This window comes from Humulus lupulus, chromosome 8 (assembly GCF_963169125.1).
Source record: "Humulus lupulus chromosome 8, drHumLupu1.1, whole genome shotgun sequence".
NCBI lineage: Eukaryota > Viridiplantae > Streptophyta > Magnoliopsida > Rosales > Cannabaceae > Humulus > Humulus lupulus.
Window position 1 is genome coordinate 165,966,122 of NC_084800.1, and position 9,009 is coordinate 165,975,130.

Sequence of the window (9,009 nt, forward strand, 5' to 3'; positions counted from 1 at the left end):
TCATAACCAGCTACCCAATCCTCGTAGGAGATTACTTTGGCCTTAGACTTCTTCAAGGTAAGCTTAGTGCCATATTTCGCGGATTTAGGAGCCATGATCGACAGTTCGGGGATGAGGAAGAATTGGAGATAGGCGAGAAGTGGAGAAGGAGAATTTGAGAAAAAGTGAACAGTGAAGATGGAAAGGGAAGTTAGCCCCTTTATAAAATTCGAAAGTGGAAAACTGTGAAAGTAGCCGTTGATGGGACTAAATCCAATATAAAAGCGGGAAATCATAAATGCGATTAGACGTGCATAGAAAAGCACTTGAGTGGAGGTATTTAGCGGTTGAACTTTGTCCTTAAGTAAACAAGAGATAGTTTGCGGTTAAGGACGAGGGGCAATTGTGAGGGTATTTTGTCCTCTGATTAATTATTTTCCACTTATAAGTATTATTAACCATTTGTATATTAAATGTTAGAAGAAACATGACAAATCACATGATTAATAATGGGAGAATGAGTATTTGTTTATGTGCATGGAAACGTTAAAACACGCGTTTCATTAAAGCAAATAGTTAAAGGAATGCCTGCAAAAAGTGAAGCAGAGGTAGAGGCTTCGGCCTCTGCACAAAGAAAACCAACTTGAGTAGGCTCGAGGGAATTCGATTGAACTTGGCGGGAAATGGAACTAAGGGTGGACACGTGGACCAATAACAATAAGTCTTTCTTAACTCTTCCTTCCATTCTTTAGCTATAAATAATTGACTTCCTTCGAGTCAAGGGGAGTTCTTTCCAAGTCTTTATGATATTGTTACTCTGTCAATATAGAGAGTGAGAAGTGACTTAAGCATCAGAGAATTTTCTTGCAGGTACCCACCATTAGTTCTTGTCAAAGACCAAACGTGGAAGAAGTTTCTCCCAAAAGTTGATTAAGTCAACAAGGAGGTAAAGACAAAGGATGGTAAAGTGAAAGCGTAGAGAGAGAACCACATTCAAAGTTTCTATTTTAGGAAACTCCACGTGCTCAGAAAAATTGACCCGAACACGCAGGTAAAATAAACTTTTTGAATCTTAATTCCTAATTTTGACACTCTAAACTATTCAGAATTTTCTAAAAAAAATAATAAATTATCTACTATAGCTGCAATGCACACTGTCGTATAAAAAAAATTAAGTTATATGCCAAAGAAAAAAAATATCCTATCAGTAAGGACTAAAGTTACACCCTACACTAGAATCACTATATATATTTATAGAGTAAAGTAAAAATATATTGTATAATTAATTATAAGGTCAAGTGAATAATCTCAATTCTTAAATTGAGACTTAAGTCACTAAAAATTCTCTCAAAAACTCTTAATAAAGTAAAAAGTGGAGTGAATAATAAATTTAAGGTCTTATTTTATTGAGAAAATAAGTAGGTTTAAGTTTAGAAATACTTATTGTAATTGGTTGGTAACCAACATCTAAAAAGACAACAAAATATACATTCAAATAAGAGTAAGGTCTTGTGCGATTTGACCCTCTCAGCCTTCGAGAATCTTACCCAATCCACCCAAGAAAGAATTGGACGATATTAGTTCCTTCTTCTAACGAATTTTCTCATAAAATTTGTAAGTATTAGTGTATTTTAATAAGAGAAATGATACGTGTATACCATGACGTTTTTTAAAATGTGAGTTTTATCTAAAATAAATATTATTAATTAGATTAAACTGTTAGGACTATGTGTGTAATAATCAATAATCATATCTGTCTCCCACACAAGCCATAAGGCTGTACTAGAAGTCTTGAATAATAGACAAGGCAGTGTCAGGCTCTTCCCAGAATAAATTTACACATATAGACCATTACACCGCAATTAGCACCAACATACATAAAGCACAAACACAACTTTATCTTGAAAATATACACAACTTCACTTAGTGGTACAATACAACAACCAATTCTATATTTATACATATTCGTGATGATTATTCGAAAAATCCTTTTAAGGAGTGAAAAAGGGTCAAATAATCCTTCCCAAAAAAAAGGTTGCAAATTCAAATGAGGGAACTGAAAACAGGTCTCTGCTGTAACAACAATAGCTCCAGAGTGCTTAAAAAAACAGTAGGTAAAAAAAAAAGCATACATGACAGCACCTGAACTATTTTAAAAAGAGGGGGAAAAAAACAGAGCCGCAGTTGAGACTCATGTAATATCCTCCCAACCCAACCGAGTCAGCAAATGAGCCACACTGTGCGCTTCCCTCATCAGGCATTCAAAAATAGACCGAAAAGGAAGCAACGTGGTACCAAAGATAGACATAACATCTTTCTAATGTCAAACCGAAAATGCAGAAGAAATGAGCACATGAACTGTAGTATAAATTTTTATCCAAAAGATTGCTTATTGTTTATGGAAAGTTCTTTCAGATGTTCCTCCTTGTGAAAATGATCTCTGTTCTCGGAACAAGATGAAACCCACAGTTAATCATTTTTGGTTTTGGGTTATTCTGGGCTTCGGACTGGAGCTTTATCTGTAGTTTCGAATTCAAACCAAAAAAATAAATAAATAAAATTAGGAGCATTTAGACTTCAAGATCATCAACAAGTAAAAGGTCAGGTTTATTGTACAAGGATGAGCACATCTGCAACTGAATTCCTAACATAGATATCGTTTATGGTATGTCTTTATGTGGAGTCGGTCATGAAAATATGCATGGTAGAAAAAAAAAAAAAGTAAACCGTAGACCCATTTTGACTATTCAGGCTAGCCAATGTCATATTAGGATAAACTAATGCATGACCACAAAAACAAGAGGATGCAACAGAAGGGCAAGGAAGAAGAAGGAGAAGAACCATTAATTCTATTTATGTCTGGACTAGAATAAAGTGAAAGTCCTTTTATATAGGCAGCAACATACCCATAAGAACTGTCAATTTAAAAACAAGTTGTTTATATGTTTCTGCTTTTGGTACACTGAATACATAAAATTTATATGTAGGTAGGAAAATAGCTAACTAACAAACCCTTACCCCTAATTTTACATCTTAGAGAAGTTAATATTTATTTATGACCAAACTATTACGGATTTCAGTATCAGTGCACTAGTTCAACTGTCTAGATATCAAGCTAGTTATATAAAATTGGTGAAGCAATCCATCTTAAAATACTAGGGTAGGTCCAACTGTCATTTTCAAGCCAGTCCCTTGTTTTTCCTACTTGGTGATTCTGCAAAAAGATTTAGCAAAATCCTAAAGGAAGAATGAAATGTCTGGTCATCAATTCCAATGAAGAAATGAAATATGCATACATTGATTTAATAATTATAATCAAACCCTATCTGGATAACATATTATAAAAATCAAATTCTCCAATAAATAAGTCATAGAAAAAAACCTCATATAGTTTAAGCAATGATGCAAACAATGCTGCCACTCCTTGGATTACAAATCTCTGGCCCACACATGCACGTATGCCGGAACCAAAAGGAAGAAATGCAGCATTTTTGCTTGGATCATTCAAAACAAAAGGGCTCTCACCCAGATCTGCTGCTTCATCTACAGCCAAAAATAATTATAGCAATTTATTGTTAATAATGGAGCATTCAAACTTTAGGTTCTAATGCTATGTTAGTCCTGTTGGTGCTATGACAACTTTAAACCTCAACTGTCCATTATGGAAACTAGAATTAGTATTAACTCAAGTAAAGCTAGATTCTACACAATAAAGTAACAAGTCAAATTCTATAGGTCAATCAAGTCAAACCTGAAAAGGATGTATTGAGCACCAAGTCAGATCTCTTTCTAGTTTTTGACAAGAATCGATAAGGATTAAACTCATTAGCATCACTTCCCCAACTTAAACCATCCTTCTGCACCAGCTGAACAGGCACGACCAGCACTGCTCCAGCTGGTATGGCCACACCACTTTCAAGATTCAAGTCTTCAAAAAAGAGAAAAGAAAAGTAAGATTAATGCACAACTAGTAACAATAAAATTGGAGCAATCGTAACAGTATGCATTCAATAATTGTAAACAGGAGCTGAAGATGAAAAGAAAAAATTCACAGCACATTCAAGACTAGTCGCAAAAGGCCCCCACTATTAACCCAACTTCAGAAACATTCTCAACATTTATAAAGGAAAATATGAGGAGTTTCTATCAGTGATGGACTTTTATCAAAATGGTGATGAATTTCATCCACAATGGTTATTAAAATTATGAGATCTCAAAATCTGTTCAATCAACTCATGACATAGACTAGGTGACATGAAAATCAACCATGAGAAAAACTGCCGGAGATAACATGAGCATTTATAAATGAATCTCATCATTAAAACATGGTAATTTTGTTTATCCAAGCATTTTCTTCAACTCATTACCCCCTTTATTTCATGCAATCTCCAGCAATAGTCCATAATCACAAAAGTTCAGCAGCAAGAGCAACTTATTCAGAGGTGCACCATAGATGATTAAAAATGATGGTTTAAATTTTTTTAATATTTCTGTCACATATGATAGATGTCTGCAAGTTAAATGTCCATTAGCAGACACCGACACCACATGTAAGTCATATCCTGGTACACCAAATTATGCTTGTTGTAAAGAAGTAAGCAATGTTACCACATTCCAAAGAACACCTCTGAAGCAAAGGCCCAGCAGGAAGAAGACGGGCAGATTCATAAACAGTTGCCAACAATAAGATCATCTTATCAACATTTTGTTCCTCTGGCATGGTTGAATTTTCCTGAGCCATGATTATTTCATTGTAAATCTGTTGAGAGATAAAGATGAGAATTAAAAAATAGCAACTTAATGGAGAACATAATGACCAAAGAAACAGAACATTTCTAATGCTTTCCTGCAAAAAGCAACAAACAAGAGTAGTATAACTCATTTTGATTCAGATTAGAACCTCTGTAGCTTCAACTTCTTGCACAAAGCATGAAAGCAAAGAGAATGGGATTACTTGGATGAAGAACTAAACATTTTAAGTTAGCATTGTTCCCATATGGTAATGGATTATAGGAATTAATCAAACAGGTCTCTCCAGTTTGACTGGTGGCGCATGCAAAAAGAATACCAAACCTCAAAGGTATGTAATTTTGAATACAAGATGAAACCTTCACAAAAAGTTATAACAGAAGGAGATGTGATTGTAGAGTAGTGTCTATAAATAAATGCAAAAATATATACTTAAACCAATGTCTGGAATATGATTTTTTTTTTCAACTGCATACACTCATTAGATTAGTAGCAGAGGGAAAGAACATAATGGATGAACTTTTGTATATAAAGGAAGTCAAGACAAGTCTGTATACTAGAGATTAATTTATAAGGTATAGTACACGTAAAGAAGGAATCATTCAAACGTAAATATAAAACAATTAAAAGAAAAACTATTTCAACTAAGAGAGTTGGGGTAAACCGGGCTTTAAATTCAAAATGGAATCATGGAGCCTCAAGGATGATAAATGTTTTGAAATTAAGCAAATATATTTAAGAAAAAAGAAAAGAAAAAAGGAGGCATTTGCCCTATTAAATGGCACACATTCTGATAGAACGACCACTAAACTTCACAAATTCTTAGGCAACAAGTGGCACAAAACTAATTTGAGAAGGATAAAAGAAAAGAAAAAGGTACCTTATCTTGTATTTCTGGGTGTGTAACAAGTCTCATCAAGATATTATTAATCAAGCCTGTCGTGGTAAGACATCCATGAAACATCATGCCCATAATATTACCAGATGCTTCATCTTTTCCCGCATCATGATGGCCTTTATACTCTTGAAAGAAAAATTTATTTGGCATCAAACCATTGGAGCAAGATGAAGCACCGTATGCTGCATACTTTCCTGTATATGCTGTTTCATTGAAGTGGTCCTGATCCATGACATGAAACAGCTTGTAGTTTCTTCTGCACTGTTGAACAATGTCCTGAGTTAAGCATTTCAGCTTTGTGCATAAATGCTGGTACTTCCAAAATCCCCGCTTCCAGAAGGGAGTAATATTGTATGAAGCCCAGAAGCATGCATCTTTTGCAATCATCATAAGGAGCTCCTCATAGACATTGGCCTTGGACCAAGCTAAAAATGCATCTCCGAACAGTGAGGTTCCCAATATGGTAAACGCCATATTTTGAGAAACCATTTTACAATCAACACTCCCTTTAGCCATGGACCTATTTATCCTCTCCATTATGCGTTCCACGGCCTTTTTAGGAATCACATTTGCTCTCTCTAGCAATCTTTCACTTAATTCTGTCATTAAAGTTTCCCTTCTCTTTTGCACCTACACGGTAATACAAGGATTTACTTCTGGCTTGTTAAAGAAAATACAAATAAGCATTGATCCCATCAATAGCTCTCAGTAACCCAATTCTGTGATTTAACCCGTGGTTTCAAAATATCTAAAGACTTGCATTCGAACTTTGTTTAGTTTGAACGATATAGAATTTGAAAATAGAGGAAAATAAATTCAGCATAGTAGAATTTGAAAGTTGACGATCCAAAATTAAGAGTATGGGTCCAAGTCTAGAATACTAATTAATGACCCAAATTGGGTTGCAGTTATTATTCAACACTAAAAGTAGGTTAAATGTAATATATAACGATTCGACATATCAAAAATAGAAGGTTAAGGAAAGAAAAAAAAATCTAATTTATCTGAAAAATCATTACTAATATAATATATAATGTAAACATGTATACTTATTTAAGGGAATCAAAAGATAAGCATCCACCATACAAGACTCAATAACCAAATGAATAAGAGGTAAGTAATTGCACATAAAAGAAAAATTAATATATGATTTTGATATTTGGAAAAATACGAGTTTGATCCTTGTATTTTTTCCGAATAAGCTATCTCTGTGCAATTCAAACCTTGTTTTTTACAAAATAAACAAAAATAGTATCCTAAACCTGAAGCATAGAGTAAACCATGAGCACAGATTATAATCTCCTCCCTCAAAAGATTACAATAAGGTTCCAAGTCATTCATATTAAGCCAATAATTGATTCAGTTCTTCAACCAAATGGATTTTGGAAAGTGAACAGACTTCTAAAACTCCATAAGTAGTCAGAAATTGTAGAAAATAACGCTCATACCTCATCGAAGGTGGAAGCGAAAAGACTGGATCGTCCAAAAGCCAAACTAAACGCTCTCCCAGTCAAAGGCAACTTATCAGCAGCCTTAAAAAGCATCTCTTTTATAAGGCTCGGTTCTTTTATAGAAACTAAAAGCTGAGTCGGACCCAACCATAGCTTCACAACTGATCCATATTTCTCGTGCGAATCCGATAAAAAGTCTAAAAAATTCAGGGAAGCACAAGATAGATTACAAAATTACTTATTCCAAAATTTAGTTTGCAGGTAATTTTCTAGGTAACCAAACAGCAACCAGTGTTGGGGAACAGTCAACTAACCGGTAAGGTTTTCGCGGGAGATGAGTTTGCAGTGGCCATAAAAGGAAGGGCAAGGAGGCCCAGGAATCCGACTGCCTTTGGACCATAATTGGAAAAGTTTAAAGACTCTCCTAATAAGCAGAGCAGTGATTGTTAAGAGAGAAATCCAAAGAAAAGCATTGAATTCTCTGGCGGCCAAGTCCTTGAGCAAATCCCTAGGGCTTTCGTCGAAATCACAAGTGTTGGATCTCGACGGAAAGAGAATTGATATCAAAGCGTTTAGAGCTCCACACGACGAAGGTGACTCCATTTTCTCATCGACAGAAATTTCAGAGCTTAGAAAGTTCTCTCTAAAAAATAGTCAGAGATGTAGCTGTCAAAGTGAAATATCGCATATTATAATTATTATAAATTTTACATATATGCCAAAAATGACACAATATTTAATGCATTACGGCAGTTTTTACTTTTTTTTTTTTTTTACTGTTTACCTTTTTTTTTTTAATACGGTAGATTAAGTTTACATGTTACAATTATACTAATTTGTCTAACCAATTTAATTTGTAATGATATTGTATTTTTTAATATTTAAATTTCAACCTAACAATCCTCTTAGTTTTTACACTTTTTTTCTACACTCTTCTCATTCTTCTCTCTACTCCTTTTTTTTTTTTTTTACACAATTACATTTATTAGTTGCACTACATATTTGATCATTATTTTTTAATTTATTTGGGTTGCTTTTCATTAAAAAAAAAAGTATAAGTGAAATGCTTTTTTTAATTATTTTTTATATATATTTTTTCTATAATATTTATTCATAAAAGTCAGATGTGAGTCTTTTTGGTCATTCTTGCATTGAAAATGTCAAAAGTTCACATTTTTATCTCTTTCTTTCTTTTATTGAACCTCCAAAAATTCATAAATACCCATGTATATATCATCTCTCATGGAAAACTCATAGATTCAAAAAGAAATCATAAATACGAATAAGCTTTAAGGAAGCACAGGAGCTAATGCAAGCAAAACTAATTTCTTATTTGTTGATCTGTTGTTGTGTTGTTTATGTGTGATTGTTGTGTGATTTCTTATTTTCTTTTTTGTTGTTGGACTATTGTTGTTCTGGTGTTACTTATGTTGATCTGGGTTGTAACGACTCTCTCTCTCTCTCTCTCTTATGTTAAAGGCTTTGAAGTGCTGAAGGAGGAGCTAGATTTTAAGCTGGGGGGAAATTTGGAATTGAAGTTTAAGAATTCAGGAATTGGAGCTGGTAGAGGGCAGGAAGTCCCTAAGGATTCAAGCAAAAATTGAGGTAAGGATCTTGTTTCTGTTTTGTTGAGAACTTAGATGATTAGGATGAATTTGGCTGGATTTTTTAGGGATACTTTGTAGTTGTTTTGGGGTGGTAACTCAGTAGAATTTTGTGGTGATATAGTGTACTTAAACTTTGTAGTTGAGAGTCCTAGACTTGTTTCTAAAATTGGTTGGAGTTAGGAGTATAATTGGATGGGAATTTTGAGGTTGTGGCTGGGTGAAATGCTGAGAAAACCTAGGGAATTCTGGGTTCGCAGAGGCGCGCCGTGACCCAGCTCATGGGCGTCGTGGCGTGCGTGCCTAGAATGCCCTAAGAGGGCTTGTT

The 9,009-nt window shown here is 34.3% G+C and overlaps 1 protein-coding gene across 2 annotated transcripts; it reads right to left on the reverse strand.

Moving 5' to 3' along the window:
• Window positions 1-1,902: 1,902 nt before the first annotated feature.
• On the reverse strand, window positions 1,903-7,761 carry LOC133798628 (uncharacterized). Of its 2 annotated transcripts, none has more exons than XM_062237032.1 (7): window positions 7,392-7,759; window positions 7,075-7,274; window positions 5,609-6,256; window positions 4,588-4,738; window positions 3,731-3,907; window positions 3,362-3,522; window positions 1,903-2,498 (listed from the first exon to the last, which is right to left on the reverse strand). In XM_062237032.1, exons 1-7 carry the CDS (start codon window positions 7,678-7,680, stop codon window positions 2,391-2,393), a joined length of 1,734 nt encoding a protein of 577 aa, XP_062093016.1. In that variant the 5' UTR covers window positions 7,681-7,759; the 3' UTR covers window positions 1,903-2,390. The 2 variants fall into 2 exon arrangements, with proteins under 2 accessions (XP_062093016.1, XP_062093017.1); XM_062237033.1 differs by lacking the exon at window positions 1,903-2,498 and adding an exon at window positions 2,533-3,193 and having other exon boundaries at window positions 7,392-7,761.
• Between the last annotated feature and the right edge of the window lie 1,248 nt (window positions 7,762-9,009).

Excerpts from the sequence above, each read along its gene's own strand:
- LOC133798628 (XM_062237032.1), bottom strand. The coding sequence starts at position 7,680 with ATGGAGTCACCTTCGTCGTGTGGAGCTCTAAACGCTTTGATATCAATT. Across the intron at positions 4,739-5,608 it reads ACCCAGAAATACAAGATAAG|ATTTACAATGAAATAATCAT; the intron begins GTACCTTTTTCT and ends ATCTCTCAACAG. Across the intron at positions 3,908-4,587 it reads GAGGTGTTCTTTGGAATGTG|ACTTGAATCTTGAAAGTGGT; the intron begins GTAACATTGCTT and ends TCTTTTTTGAAG.